General features: G+C 48.1%; 1 protein-coding gene across 2 annotated transcripts; it reads right to left on the minus strand.

The window, feature by feature from the left end:
* Positions 1 to 1,916: 1,916 nt before the first annotated feature.
* On the minus strand, positions 1,917 to 14,223 carry Myoz3 (myozenin 3). 2 transcript variants are annotated; one of them, XM_051201063.1, is made up of 8 exons: positions 14,015 to 14,223; positions 13,729 to 13,791; positions 12,559 to 12,620; positions 6,495 to 6,649; positions 5,540 to 5,593; positions 5,311 to 5,446; positions 4,866 to 5,037; positions 1,917 to 2,108 (listed from the first exon to the last, which is right to left on the minus strand). In XM_051201063.1, exons 3-8 carry the CDS (start codon positions 12,617 to 12,619, stop codon positions 1,940 to 1,942), a joined length of 747 nt encoding a protein of 248 aa, XP_051057020.1. In that variant the 5' UTR covers position 12,620; positions 13,729 to 13,791; positions 14,015 to 14,223; the 3' UTR covers positions 1,917 to 1,939. The 2 variants fall into 2 exon arrangements, with proteins under 2 accessions (XP_051057020.1, XP_051057019.1); XM_051201062.1 differs by lacking the exon at positions 13,729 to 13,791 and having other exon boundaries at positions 14,015 to 14,219.
* Positions 14,224 to 15,786: the final 1,563 nt, after the last annotated feature.

Consider the following 15,786-nt stretch of genomic DNA (forward strand, 5'->3'; position numbering starts at 1 on the left):
CTGTCAAAGGGAACCCTGACATCAGCCTCACACTGACCTGGAATCAATCCTGCATCCTCACAGCCTGCTTTATAAATGGTATGAACTGCAGATCTATTCTACCAGGAGGGGTGGGGCACTTGGGACTGTCCCGTACTGTGCTCCCACGCCCTGCAGAAGACCTATACTTGTCTCTTCCTTTACAAGTAGAGAAGTAGAGGCTCAGTGAGAAATGGCTTCCCCAAGTTCACACCACTCAGAGTAAACCAAATCCTGTCTAGTGGGGTGCCCCTGGTCCCTATAAGATATATCACTGCTCCACAATTCTAGAATGAGTTGGCATTGACTCAGCCAGTGAAATGGTCTCTATTTGATAGAAGGTCCTTGATGGACTGATTCTTCCACCCTGACTCCAGTCCAAACAATTCACTGCCTTTTAGAGATGGATATCCACATCTATAGAAAGTATGGGAAGAAACACCAGGACACTGTCCGCAGTGGCAACCTCACCACTTAAACTAGAATCTTCGGAATGGAGCATGGGAAGGTGCAAGTGTTCTATTTTGTACCTATTCTGTAGAGTGTCACAGGCTGAGCCCCCTTTTCTCTCCCTGTTCCAAGCCTTGCTCCTTGTAGACTTTCCGATCTCCAGCTATTTTCCAATGAAGCCATCACTAACCTCTTCCTCCTTTACCTGGTAGAGCCACTGTCTCACTCCACCACAGCCTCTCCCCTATCCAAAACACCTAACTCTTTAATTCTCCCCTCAACACATGCCAAAATGCTCTCTGGACTTGGTGGGCTCCCTTTCCTTCTGAAATCCCCCTCTCCCACACAGGGAGAAATGCCACCAACTCGCCCAGGGCTTTTCTGCTCCATGTCACTTTGCTCTCTTCTGTCAGAATTCAAAAGCCTTGTAAATCTCCCTATCATTTCCCCTCAAGACCTTGGCTGGCTCTGTCTAGCATGGAGCAGATGTTTCAGAAACACAGCTCGTGCAGAGGAGAGCCAGCTGTGTCTCAGTAAGTGGGAAGTCCTGGGGTATACATCTTACATGTCAACACTTGAGAGATGGAGGCAGAAGTATCAGGAGTTCAAGGTCGTCCTCTGCTACAGTTCATAGCCAGCCTAAGTAACAACTTTTTTTCCTTTTATTTTAAAGATAGAGTCTTCTGTAGCCCAGGCCGGTCTTAAATTTAGTCAGTCAAGAATGACTTCAGACTTTCAGTCCTTCTGCCTCGATCTCCCAAGTGCTGGGATGTTAGGCCTATGCACCATGCCAGGTTTACATGGTGCTAGGAATCAAACCCAGGACTTTGTATGCGTGTTAGCCACATTAGGCAAACATTCTACAAACTGCTGCATTCCCAAGTTACTCCTTCCTAATGATCAGAACAATCCACATATAGACTACTACTGAGCATGTCATCAGGTGAGTGACAGCTGCTGGGGCCAGGCAGAGCCAGGCATGGGGATAGCTTCCTAGAGACACACCGTAGGCAACTTACACAAGCCACTTGGAGTACTTGACACTAACACCTCCTATCACAGGCAGATCTGAGGCTGTGAGTCTAGAACAAGTCCCAAATCCACATTAGACCCAATGCTTGATGCACATCTACTCTGAGGACAAATGAACCCAGTGACCTTTGAACTGCTACATTTATGAATATTCAGTGTGTGATGAAAGTCAGCCTGGTATGCTCACTTTGTAACCCTGGTGCTTGGGAAGCTGAGGCAAGATCAGCCTGGTCTACATATTAAGTTCCAGGCCACTCTAGGCTATAGGGCAAGATCCTGTCTTAAAGGGGGGTGGGGGGCAGGGGAAAAGCTAAGAACAAAAAAAAAAAAAAAAGGAAAGAGAAAGAGAAAGGAAAAGCAAATAAGCAGAGTAGAGATAAACATAATAAACATGCTTCTTGAGCCTCCCAAGCCCAGGAACTGGAGCTTCAGGTTGAGGCTACAGCTCCTCAGACTCAGGGAGCTTCCGGACCCAGCCCTGAGCAACTCTGTTGAAACTGGGTCTGAGGCGGAGGAGTTCCAAGCCACTGAAGGGCTCTGGAACAAAGGGGGTGCCTGCTTGGAAAATGGTTTCCCCGACATGGGGTCCTCCGAATGGCACTGGGGTCCTGGAAAAGAAAAACAGAAGAGATGGCCTGTGTGAAGGAGGGGTAATATACATGCACACGTGAGGCCTCAGTTTCCCCTTCTAGGCAGCAAAGATCTGTGCTATCATTAGTTTTCTTAGTCCTGCCTCTGTAGTTAGAAGTGACCTAAAGTTCTAGGCTCTCTCCAGTCAGTGCCAGAAGAGAACAACACTGGAAGGTGGATTTCTCTTTTTTTCACTTGCCCTTACAACAAAATACCCACGACCCAGAGGACAGAGGACTCGGAGGAGCTCCAAGAATGAGCAAACTTCTAGTAACAAGCAGAGCCCAACCCTTCTCCCCCACATAAACCCACATGAGGAGGCAGGGACAAAGCTCCACTCATCATCTGCTGCTTTGGTTTGTGGGTAACTCAGTGCCTTTACCTCAGAGGATAAATTAGCAGAATCGCTTTTAACCTGAAAATGTGTAAACCGTCACCCAGCAACTCTGTTTCTAAGCATATGGCTGGGGGAGGCTCCTGCGTGCTTGTGTGAGGAAACAGACAGCAGGGCATTAACAAGCAGGAAGTAGCCCCACACCTCTTGTGTAGGGGTGGACAAGCCAGAGACACCCAGAAACTCAAGGGAGTGGGAATCATCTGTATGAGAGTGGTGGACTTAGCACTTAGCACAAAGCTAAGTGAAGAAAGACAAGCTATACAATGAAACAAAGTATTCATACACACAGTAATGGTATCCTCTGCTAAGCAGTGGCCAGTACAAATGTTCTGGGACCATAGGGCATCGTGAGAACCGTGTTACCACTGCCAAGAAAGCAGGGATCCGAGAATGGCTTACTTCAGAGTCACATCCACTCTGGGTTCTCCCAGATGTCCCTGCCTCTGGCTATGTTCTCCCACATATCTACAATAAAATTTCCCCACTAGAAGAGCAGTCATGTTCTTTCCTTCTCCCCCCCCACCCCCGTTTTATTTCTTTTTTTCATTCACAGTTTACTAAGGCTGTGTGTGATTTTTAAGCCTCTTGCAGGGAAAGAGCAGTGCTGGGCCTTGAACATGGGGCCTCATGCATGCTAGGCAAGTGCATCCCTCAGTTGCATCCACAGTCCTCTTTAAGAATTGTATGCCAGGGAGACTGGAGAGATGGCTCAGAGGTTAAGAGCACTTGCTACTCTTCTAAAGGTCCTGAGTTCAATTCCCAACAACCACATGGTGGCTCACAGTCATCTGTAATGAGATCTGGTGCCCTTTTCTGGTGTGCAAGCAAACATGCAGACAGAGCATTGTATACATAATAAATAAATCTAGAAAGAAGAAAGGAAGAAAGGAAGAAAGAAAGAGAGAGAGAGGAATAAAAAATGCAGTGGTGGCGCACACCTTTAATCCCAGCATTCAGGAGGCAGAGACAAGTGGATCTTTATGAGTTTAAGGCCAGCATGTACATGTCTACAGAGTGAGTTCCAGCACAGCCAGGGATACACAAAGAAAGCCTGTCTCAGAAAACAAAAAAACAAAACAAAACAAACAAGAATACAGAAAGCAGTGTTCCTGCAGTTCCCCTGCAGTGGGGCCTAGTGGAAAGGGATTTGCCTCTGGGTGGAATTGCAAACCTTGGCCAGGGTCTGGGATCCCGCCAGGGCAGTGCTACCCCAGCTTTCCACCAACAGCTAAACCCATCTGGGGCAGGCTGGCCAGTGTCTGAGCCCAGCAGGTCTCACAGCCGTGGCTGGGAATCCAGAGTCCTGGCTGGGCTCTGCTTGTCCACAAGGGAGCTATTCCTCCTTTGCCTCCTCAGTTGCTCCTTTCTCAGAAGGAGCCTCCCTAGGACCCTCCTGCTGCAGCTGCCATTTTGAGACACATGAGTGAGGCAAGCCTCCAAGTCAGCCAGTCAGGAAGCCAGCTGCCACGACTAGGCCTGCTGCCGAGTTAAATGGTCAAGCAGCAGTGAGGACAGCAATTCTGCCTGGTGGAGAACTTAGACTCTCACAGACTCTTCTGCCCAGTCCTTCCTATGAGAGTCCTCCTTGCCCAGTCAGCTGTTTCAAGCAGTCAAGTCTCTCTCTACTGTGTATTCTCAAGGACCCCATCCTTCCATCCTTTCTCTTAGGTCCTGGCCACACCCTCCCATGCCTGCCTCTCAGACAATCTTCCTGTGTGGTCTCAGCAGCCCTGAGAGGGCTGGCTGGCAGCCTCCTCTTTGAACCCTTACTAACTTACTGTAGAAACATCCTCAAGACAAAAAAAAGACAACTACAATGGAAACACCCCCAGCTGGTGCCCCTCTACAGATCCGTCCTTCTGGGACTTGGGCTCTGCTTCCAGTCTCCCAGAACAGTTACCCCCATTTCTGCCCCATTTGCCCACTCACTTTCCCCATCATTTCTGTCTATAAGCAATTACAGTAGCTAGAAATAGCTAGCTTATTGTCCAACAGAAACCTCTAGGACCTCTCACATCATCTCCGGAGCAGCCTTATGTACTTGCGAATGCTGCATTTTACAGGTGGGAGGAGCAACAGAGCTGGGTGTTCATATGCCTGAGTGTGGTCTTTTCCATTGTAGAATGAGAGGAATCTGGTACTTGCAACAGCATGTGACAGAGATATGGCATGTCCAACACCCCCCCCCCAACACACACACACAATGAACACCTAATAGGTGCTTGGCACTGCTCTATCAAGATCTCAGTAAACATCTACGAAGTGCTGGGGCTACAGCTAGTAAGCAGAAAATACACAGGCCTCCCCGCCCTGTACGTCCCATGCAGCCTGGCTTTACTTGTTGAAGTTGCGATAGTCTCGATAGTCTCGCAGAACCGGGGTGCGACTTCCGCTGCCACTCGGGGAGTCTCGGTAGCTGATGAACTCCTGCCATGGGCAATGATAGCCTTTGGGGATGGCGGTGTGGTTGAACTTCTCCGGCGGGATGCCCTTCAATGGCTCTGCATAGCCTGGGGGTGAAGTGGCGCTGGTGACAGGCACTGCCATCACTCCCACTCCCATCCCGGGAGCGAGAATGGCTAGGGTGGGGCAGAGGAGTCAAGAGAGTGGAAGTAGGGGTGGGGTACATGAGCACAAGGCAGACTCCAAATCCCAGGACGTTTGCAGCAGGGGGTTCCAGCCTACGCTGAAATTCTGAAACTTCGGATTCACTGTGTGACTAACCTGGGACACTTGTGATTCTGTGAGCCATCTGTGCCCCAGGACACAGGGCGACAACTCACCTGGTGCCAGGGCGCTTGGATTACGGACCGACTCAACCCCAGCCACTCCCGGGTGGGCAATCCTGGGGTCCCCTGGCGACCCCTGGAACACATGGAGCTCGGAGCGGTGGTTCTGCTCCTCAGAGCCATTGGGAACCTGAGCACAGGGAGGAGCATTAAGCCAGCTGCTTCTTAGCAGGTCTGTCACTTCCCGTAGCTCTCCATGGGGGAAGGGGTATCTCCTTCTCACCGTCCCCAGGGTCTCTTTGCCAGCCACTTTTTCTTGGGCACTTCTCGCCAGGAGCTGTGGGGGGAATAAGTGGGCAGGGACGCTCAGTGAAGCAGGAGGCCAGGATTTCACCATCACCACCTAAGGGATGTGGAGGGACAGGGCAGCCTGGGATTGGAGATGGTTCACAGGGATGAAGGAGCCAGTGCCTGTGATGGAGAAACATCTATAGATTTCATTGCTACTGTAAATCTAGTCAGAATAAAACACTTGTTGAGCCTCAGTTACCTTCTGAGGGTGGTGGCGGTGGGTTTGGTGGTGGTGGTAATGATGGAGGGATGGGGGTAGAGGGTGGGAGGGTATACTGATGGTATGATGATGACGACATATACACCTAATTTAGCAAGCACTGTCTCAGGCACCTGGCAAAGGTGGCCATTTTGCCATCTCTCTCCTCCTACCTCTTCCCCACTCCAGTAATGTCCAGAAATTGAGTAGTAAAAGAAAGAATGCCCCGGACTTCGTTAGTATTTTCCAAAATTACCTACCACCAGCAAACCATTATTTTGTTGTATTTTGAGGCAGGATTGGCTGGGTTTGAACTAGCTCTGTAGCCAAGGACAATCTTGAAACCCTGATCCCCCTGCTTCCACCTCCCAGAGGCTAGGATTACAAGTGTGTAGCATCACACTGGTTTTGTGTGTTGATGGGGACGATAGACAAGCATTCACCCAACTGAGCAACACCATGCCCCCATTCTTAACTCCCTCTCTGTCAGTCGATTCTTCTGTGGCCTTCTCCTTCTACATTTCCCACCTAAGACCAAGTGAAGGCTGAACTGCATCTGACCTGATGTAAACAGCGCAGGGCATTATCTAATGAGGGCATGCAGAACACCCTACTCCACCCACCCTCCACCATCCACTGGCTCCCCCTTGGCCTTGATTTCCCCAAGAGCACGTGATGGCTTACTCACAGCCTGCAAACTTTCTGAAAGCTCAAAGGTAAATTTCTGCACCCTGCGCTGCCTCTTCTGAAAGAGGAGGGATCCCGGGTTGTTGCGGAGAGACAGCTCCTCTATCATCAGGTCCTGAGGCACACTCAGCTTCTTCCCCAGATCCAGTGAAGGGACTGTGGGAGAGGTCATAGGGGGTTCATACTTTCTGACTTCAAGATAGCCCTGCCACCACTCCTGAGCAGCACCAAGACCCACACTTGCCAGAACTAGGCATCATCATTCTTTGGGATGCTTGCCATCTGAGGATTAAGAAAGGCACCTCAGAGAGTGGTGGGCACATGCTCGATGATGCTGAATGCTGTTTGAGGTTCTTGGCCACTTATACTTACTCTGTGAGTTCCCTTTGCACCTCTTTGCCTATATTGGTAGTGAGAACAGATCAGACTCTAAGATTTTTGTTTTGTTTTGTTGTTGCTGTTTAAGGAAAGCCACATTAAGAAAGAGTAAGAGAAAGGGAAGACTTAAAATCAGAGCCAGTGGGAGGGTGGAGCAGCCATTCACTAAGGGGGGGACATGAAGGAAGAGATAGTTGGGGTAAAGATGAGGAGTTTTGTTTGAGACATGCTCTTTCAATTTTACTGATTTATTTATATTTATTTTTGGTTTTTGAGATAGGGTCTCACACGGCCCAGGCTGGCTTCAAACTTGCTATTTAGTAAGGATGACCTTGAACACTAATCTTCCTACTTCCATCTCTTGAGTGCTGATATATATATACCACAAGTCCAAATTTTGTCTTTTTAATTTTAAAAAACTGTCTTTTTAACATTATTAAAACAGCATACCTGTTTAAGAGAGTTATAAAGTATAGATGTAAGAAAAAAATGCCATTATCTCCCACCCAGAGATGCACACGCTTTCCTACCCTTTCCGTCACTATATATTTATATAAGATTGAGTGAAATCATAGCAAAAATGCCTTGTGATGTGATTGCTCAAAAAGTTCCCTTTTTCCAAGTGACTATGTTTGTGCTCCTGGGTCATTTTGATAACCTGACACAAAATGGGATCATCTGGGAAGAGGCCACCTAAACTGAGATTAGCGTGTAGGAAAACCTGTGGAACATTCTCTTGGTTGATGTGGGAGGGCCCAGTTCACTGTGAGTGATCTCAACCCTGGGCAGGTGATCCTGGTTGGTATAAGAAAACAGTATGAGCAAGGTATGGAGAGCAAGCCAGTAAATGGCAATTCCCCATGAGTCTCCAAGTTCCTGCCCTGATTTCCCTCCATGATGGACTGTGATCAAGACATGGAAACAAATCAACCCTTCTCTCCCCAGGTCGCTTTTGGCCAGGGTGTCTTTGTCACAGCAGTAGAAAGTAAACTAAGACAATATTTTTGCTTTGCCTAGTTTTACTCAGACTCTCCCAATCATCTGCAAAGTTGGGAATATTCTCAGAGACGAATGAGAAATGACTGTGTTCAAGGCAGGCTGCATTGTAAGTGCCTATAAAGACAAATAACAGGAACAACAGCAAGGGCCTTTCCAGTCTGAGGAGTCTTACAGACATCCAAATGGAAATGTCAGAGAAGGACTTGAGAGTCTAATGCTAGTGTTCAAAGGAAGCAGACTATACAGATTAAAATTTGGGACAACGTGATCTTATAAACAATAGTTGTTGTTGCTATTGTTTTCATTTTTTCTTCCCTTTTTTCTCCTTTTGTTTTTATTACATTCATCTATTTATTTAGTAAGTTCCTGGGGGTAGAGTGTGCCATAGCACACCTGTGGTGGCCAGAGAACAATGTGCAGGAGTCTGCTCTCTTCCTCGGTTCATCAGACTTGGCAGTGAGTGCCCTTTCCCACTGAGTCTTGACACAGCCTTGTGTGGCCCAGGCTGTCCATGAAATTGCTATATAGCTGAGGATTACTGGGAACAAGGACGCACCCCCAGGCCTGTCTCGTGTTGTGCTTCAATGAAGAACCTTATATTTATCTCTCTTCTCGTGGTTAGAATCGGCCATTATCCCCACTTAGAAGATTTTCGGAGCTGCTGACTGTCCTTAAGTGTTTGGGTCCCTTCCCATTGCTTGTGCTTCCTTAAGAGCAAAAGGCATAAGTATATATTTAACCAACAAAGGAAAAAGCCTCCTGGAAGGCACAGTGATGGCTTGCTAAGGATGATGGTGGACGAGGGTTCTATATGGGCAGCTTAGCTAACATTGCCAACTTCAACATCTGATTCAGGGTGGGGGTGTCTGTCAGTGCCTAGCATGTGTAAGACCCTGAGGCCAATCTCCTCCAGCACAGGAAAAACACACACACACACACACACACACACACACACACCAACACACACACACACACAGAGAGAGAGAGAGAGAGAGAGAGAGAGAGAGAGAGAGAGAGAGAGTCTCTTGTGTTTTTAGATAGGAGGCTGGATGAAGTCAGGGAAAAAGCAAAACAGATCTAGAGAGCCAACAGCTTAGCCCCAATTTCGGCAGAGTAGGAAAATGCCCTTGAAACCTGGGGTGGGGAGCAGCAAGGAGGAAATGCAGAGAGAGGGCACCTGGAAACCAAATCCTGAAAGACTTCAGAAAGAGACAGCCCAAGGAATCAAAGTCTGCTGACATGTCAAAGCAGATGAGACTGGAAGGCTGACCGTCAGAGGTACCAAGTGGGGGTCAGCGGTGATCCCCACTAAAGCACATCCATAGGGCATTGGCTGTGAAAGTGTGACTGCAGAGGGCTAGAGAAAACTGATGTGGACAAGTGGGCCATGAGCCAGAAACAGGGTGCAGGGCGCTGGGAAGCGTAGCTAACAGCTGTCTAGTTTCTTCAGACAAGAGAAGGGATGAAAAAGAAAGAAGAGGAAAGTAATGTTATACATTACATGATATCTAAGAGACATCGAAACCACGAAAGAACCATGGACCTCGCTTGGGTCCTGATTAAAACTACAAATGGTGGCTGGAGAGATGGCCTAGCATTTAAGAGCACTGGCTGCTCATCAGAGGACCCAGGTTCAGTTCCCAGCACCCTGAAGGCAGCTCACAACTGTCTGTAATTCCGGTTCCTGGGTGGGTGGTGGAGACATTTAACACCTTCTTCCGACCATGCAAGAACTGCATGAATGTGCTACACATACATGTAGGCCAAAATACCCATACACATAAAGTACAAATAAATACGTCTTTCAAACAATGTTTGAGACAGGGTTTCTCTGTATAGTTTTAGCTCTCCTGAAACTCAATCTATAGACCACACTGACCTCAAACTCAGATCTTCCTGCCTCACCCAAATGTTGGGATTAAAGGCATGTGCCACCACCACAGCTTAAAACCTTTAACAACAATTAAATAGAAGAAAGCTGAATACAGGTGGGCGGTGGTGGCACATACCTTTAATCCCAGAACTTGGGAGGCAGAGGCAGAAGCAGGCAGATCTCTGTGAATTTGAAACCAGCCTGATCTATAAGAGCTAGTTCCAGGACAGGTTCCAAAGCCACAGAGAAACCCTATGTCCAAAAACAAAAAAACAAAAAAACAAAAAAACAAAAAAAAAAAAAAAAAAAAAAAAAAAAAAAAAAAAGAATGAATTTTACATGGGTGCTAGGGATTGGAACTCAGGTCTCCATTCCATGCTTACATGGCAAGTAATTTGTGCCTGCTGTCCCTGTTGTCACTGTCAACAAGGAGTCACTCTACAACTAAGCTAAATCCTTTGCACAAGAGCACCCAGACTCTTCTTTCAAGGATCCCACCTAAGGCAAGCCTTGGGACCACCATCGTGACTTTTTGGATAAATATGACATGTTGCAAACAATGATATGCTAAGGGAGAAGGCAGAGGGGATGGAGCAAAATACACCACACCAGGATGGAAAGAAACCTGTGGTGTGCTGTGAAGGGAAAGAGAAAGCCAGCTGGAGAACACGGCCCATGCATGCACATGCATTCCACAGCAGTATGCTGACAGCGGTCATCATATTCAAATTGTTTCATTATGAAGGACTTTCAAAGCCACCCATGTGTATTTTGCTTGAATTTTTCAAAAACAATTATTTTGTGTTTAGATATTTTGCCTGAATGCAGGTCTGTGCACCACACAAGGCCGGGAGAGTCAGATCCCCTAGAAGTGGAGTTATAAATAGTTGTGAGCCCCCATATGGATTCTGGGAATGGAACCCCAGTTCTCCAGAAGAGCTGCCTGTGCTTGTAACCACTGAACCATCTCTTTGGTCATTTGTCCAGATATTTTAATTGGATGTGTTATTTACAAAACCACAATAGAAGCAGCAGATCTGGGGACAGAGAGAAACCAACAGTCAAATCCCAACTTTGCTTCCTTCCAATCAGGACCACCTGGCCCGTCTGAGCCCTGTTTCTAATCTGCAGAGCCAGGATGAAAATATGTAATTTAGTGCTGTTGTGAAGCTCAGGTGGCTTAATACAGAAAAGCTTCTAACACGGTGTCTATCCCATAGCACCCGGAAATAATGGTAAGTGCTTTGATTGATATTGCTTTGGGGGATGGGTAGGTTTTGAGACAGGGTTTCCTTTTGTAACCCTGACAATCTTGGAACTCATTCTGTAGACCAGGCTGGCCTTAAGCTCAGAAATCTGTCTGCCTCCCAAGTGCTGGGATTAAAGAGATGTGCCAACACTGCCCAGTGATCGTTATTGCTTTCCAATGGCTATTTTAACTTTTAAAATGTCATTAGTGTCTGTGATGGTTTGATGAAAAGTGTCCCCCATAAGTTCACTATTTAAATACTTGATCCCTGGTTGGTGGCACTGTTTAGGAAGGTTATGAAAACTTGAGGAGATAGGGCCTGCTGAAGGAAGTATCACACACGCGCGCGCGCGCACACACACACACACACACACACACACACACACACACACACACACACACGAGCACGTGCTCACTCATCCATCTGCTCCTGCTTATCCCCACCACATTGCACTCTCAAAGGTCATTGTCAGCTATATAGCAAATTTGAGACCAACCTGAGATATATGGAACCCTGTCTCAAAATATTATTCCTAAAAATAAATTTTAAACCACACTGTTACAGAATATTAAAGATGTGTTACATTTGTGCTCAGAGGCAAAATGTAGATGGGATAATTTAAGGAAAGCTGGGTAGAAATAAGCCAAGCTAAGACCAGGCATTCATAAGTAAGAAAAAGTCTCCCTGTGTGATTTTTGGGACCTGGGTGATGGGCCTCCCAAAAGAGCCAAAGAGAAAAGATTAAAACAACAACACAACACAATTGTTGAGTCTGTCAGTCTCTGACCAAGACTGAGTAGCAAAAGAACTCAGGAGCAATTACTCAAATGTCTCTGTTGCCATCCATGTCAATCACCTGGGCATTAATTCAAAAGACAATGGTGTGGGCCGTACCCCAACTGCACCAAACCATAGTCCCAGGAGACGACGCTGTGGATCTGGCTTTCAACCGGCAACACAGAGCCATTGAGGTCATATGAATGCTTGAAACTCCCAACTTAGTTGGATTAATTTTTAGAATATTTAAAGTGCCCTAATAAACTCCAAGATTATAACAGGAGTTCTCAAAGGGGGTCTTATAAAATTGCCAAGTGTGGATTTTGGGTGATTTTTTTTCATGAAAGTAAGCCTTGTTTTAGTAAAATGGTTTGAGGCCAGCTGAGCCACCTTCCCTCCAGTCCCCACATGCCCCAACACACACATGCACTCCTATTCCCAGAAACGGGGCTGGGCTACATGTCCTGCCTCTGGGCCTCAGTGAGACCCACAGTTGGGCTGAACCTGGAACCAGAGGGAGTCCTTGGAGCCTTAGGCCTTAGAGAGGGCTGAGAACAGAGTGGTCTTAGAACCAAGGACCAGTCTAGATGCTCAGCTGTAGTGGAGAAGGATAAGCTCCCACAGAAGCCTCAGAAAGGATCCTAGCCCAGTGGCATACTCCACAGACATCTCTAGAGACTGCTGTGGGACCCTCACTTGCTTGCTGGCCCTAAGGCCAGCAGGCTGAATGGCTATAACCTGAGATCAAGAAGAGTTTGTGGGAGCAAAGAGGGCTGGGTCCACCTTACCTGGTTCAGCAAGATCTCCCGGGACAGCCATCACTGGCTCCTTCTGCTCCTTGGGGATCATCCTGCAGAGGAAAAACTCCCACAAATGGCCTAGGAAGCCTTTTCTCCCCAAACCTCCAAGTCCTTGTCACCCAGTGCCAGTCTTGAGCTGACCATAGTCACAAGCAAAGGCTAGAGGAGTTGAAGGGCATTTGAGGTCTCTATAGGAAAGAGGAAACTGTGTACCCAGGAGATCACACAAATCAGAGGGAAATCACTCTCTTTAAGGGCTTCTCTCTAGGGTCCTGTCCCCATGCCTGAGGCTTCAGGGTGGGGGGAAGGTAGGGCCTCAGGCACAATTATCTGCTGACCTAAGAACTCTAAATGGACACTGGAAGAGGTTGGGGGATTGTGAATCAGGTTAGGGCTACTCTGGGGTCTATACACTGGTACTTGGTCTTGAGGCTAGTCCAATCATACAGGTAAAGCCTCCTGTGTCTCTCCATGGCAGCAGAGTTATCTCTGGGAAATGCCAGTATAACTACCGGCTCCATCTCTGCATCCCCTTTGTAACATTCTCCTTTTGGAAATGTGACCCCTGCCCACCCATCCTAACTCCCAGCGTCACCTCAAGGCCCCAGCCCTCAGCTGTCCCTACCTGCCATCTCTTCTTACTCTTCCTCCATCCCTCTCTTGCTTTCTAGGAATCTTGGAGCAGATTTACAAACACAAGCCCTGGAGAACCTGTGTGAGTTCCCAGCCCAGTTTCCCTAACATGGGTCAGAAAAGGAAACCCAACCTAGAATCCCTTATCTCTGCCTGCCCCTGTCAGTGCCGCTCTTCTTGGCTTCCAGGTCTTTCCATGCTCCATCTGTGCCCCTGTACACAACAGGATCCTGGTGGATACTGACCGAGGAGTCCAATAGGCTCCCTTGACTTTCTCTGCATGGATGAATGGGTAATTCACTAGCTCTGTGTCTTAGTTTCCCCCTTTGTGATTTAACAGTGCTGGTTGAACTAAACTGCAGGAATAGGTTCAGGGTGTCCGTGGACCTCTAAAACTGAATGCAAGCCTGAGCATGTCTGCACACAGTTGAGGGTTAGGTCACAAGATAATTGACAGGTGCCAACTCTGACTAATCTGAACTAGAACACCATAGTCCTCAGATCTGACCCCAGATAAACACTCACAGGATCTCTGCAGGGACTCTAATTCACAGTCAGGGAGTTGTCTCTCTGCAGTGCCTAAGGATCCTGGAGACTGCAAAGGCATTACCTCTCCCTCACCTTTAACCCCAGCCTTCCCATTTGATGTCCAGGACCCTGGAACTTATAGTTCCCTTTTTCCTAATGCAGACCCTGGGCCTCTGTGAGGCCCAGACTCTCCAGGTCCCCTGCAAGGCCCTGAAAATTACCTCATCTCCTCTGCCCATCCCCCTAGGTCCCAAGAGCTCCCAAAGGAAGAGAATGCCTGTACCTGATGGGGTCACAGTAGGTGGGAAGGATTGTCCGACCCTCAAGATTAACACCTCAGTCGGTGAGCTGGAGTTGTATGGTCAGTGTCTATTGCAGTCTCCCTGGTCAGCAGTCAGTGAGCAGGGTGTGCCCTACAGCCAGTGCTGGCTTCAGCTGACAAGAATCAGCCTTATTTTGGGCTGCAACAGGAGCCTGGGCCAGATGCTAAGAGCACTGGACTCTGGGGAAGACAGGTGCTCCGGCAGCAGGCCCTTGCAAACAGAAGGCCTTGCACCCCTTGGCTACACACACATTCGCATTAGAACTCTCCAGTCACCCGGGAATGCTGGAGATTGGCTGCATTTGCTGAAGCTTGGTAACTGCTATAATCCTAATGTCTGGAGTAATAGAAATTCAATAAATGTTTGCTGGATGAATGAAGCATGGGTGGATAGAGGAATAAATGAATGAATAGTGCCCCAATATCTTTTTTTGACTTTTCCTTCCTTCCTTCTTTCCATCTCTCCTTTCCTCCCTCTTGCCTTCCTTCCCTCTTCCCCCCCCCCCACACTACCTTCTCATTATCTCTGAGCCTCTATCCATGAGCTAAAGACAAATATGCCAAGACTCTGTCTCCAAGGAGCTCAGCTAGCTCAGACCTAACCAATAAAACAACCTTTGTGCTACTGCATATCTAGCATTGCTCTGAAAGAGCTAAAGGAGCAGGGAACATGGTGCTAGCTCAGTGTGCAAGCTGAGAAGCCCCCCCCCCCATGGAGGCATTAGTACTAGATCTTGTCGGATATAGGATTTGTGGGAGTTCACCAGACAAAGGGGCCAGGGATCCTGCAGGTGAAGGATAGATCTCTTGCAGACTGTGGAGGGTTATCAAGTAGGGCCAGAGATAGGAGCTAACAGGAGTGCCGGGAGTTGAGGCCAGACAGGTGGGCAGGAGCCAGATTTCCAAAAGGAAACTGTGTTGCAAAGGGCTGATGAAGAGATTAAGCTGGCAGAGAGTGGTGATCAGATTGACATTTCCCAGAAACAGCTGCTGTGCACATACAGGGTTGAAGGGGCCAGACTAGAGGCAGGGGAGATTGTGTGGTAGCTGGCTTACAGTGGGGACAGAAGCGGGGAGGAGAGGATATTGAGGACATCTTGGAGATGGTCTGGAAATGGGAGGGGTGGGGAGGGATGTGCAGGCAGGGGTGAGGGGGGTCAGGTAGTGAGCTCATGCCATCATGGATGAATTAGTCCCAGGTACTAAGGGGTAAGGGAGTGAAGTCACCAGCAGGCAGATGGATACTGACTGTACTCAGGACTAGTTCCAGCAGAAGTTGTGACTTGTTAGAGGCACCCAAGTAAATCCCAGGGAAGGTGGGCATACCAAGAGCTCCCTGGAAACAGGATGGCAAGCACCTGAGTCCATTGGCGCACATGGCTCCAGGGGCCTTTCTGACACCAGCCTGGGGCAGCATCCTGGGCTCTGCTATGAACTCAACTTTCTGCCCCTTGGGTTGCTCAGCCCAGTCTCTGCTGAGCCTGAATCTAGAGGGTAGGGCTGAGGGATGCCCTCACCTAGAAGTGGGAACACAATCACTTTTTCTGAGCCAAGGCTGCCCATGGGAATTGGGTTCCCAAAGACCCTGGTCTTGCTATAGTTGCCTAAACTCACATGGAACCTACTGGAATCCTGATTTCAATGAAAAGCACTGGACCCTGACTTGGCTTGGCTCTGCCCACTCCAACAACATTCCTGTAGCTGTACTACTGCAAGACACTACTTAGATCAAC

Source organism: Phodopus roborovskii, unplaced genomic scaffold, assembly GCF_943737965.1.
Source record: "Phodopus roborovskii unplaced genomic scaffold, PHOROB, whole genome shotgun sequence".
Taxonomy (NCBI): domain Eukaryota; kingdom Metazoa; phylum Chordata; class Mammalia; order Rodentia; family Cricetidae; genus Phodopus; species Phodopus roborovskii.

What these genes read in the sequence shown, in the direction of transcription:
- Myoz3 (XM_051201063.1), bottom strand. Translation starts at nt 12,619, where the DNA reads ATGATCCCCAAGGAGCAGAAGGAGCCAGTGATGGCTGTCCCGGGAGAT. An exon ending in TCCAAGCGCCCTGGCACCAG is followed by an intron (nt 5,038 to 5,310) that starts GTGAGTTGTCGC and finishes CTTCACCCCCAG; the next exon opens with GCTATGCAGAGCCATTGAAG. An exon ending in GACTATCGCAACTTCAACAA is followed by an intron (nt 2,109 to 4,865) that starts GTAAAGCCAGGC and finishes TTTCTTTTCCAG; the next exon opens with GACCCCAGTGCCATTCGGAG.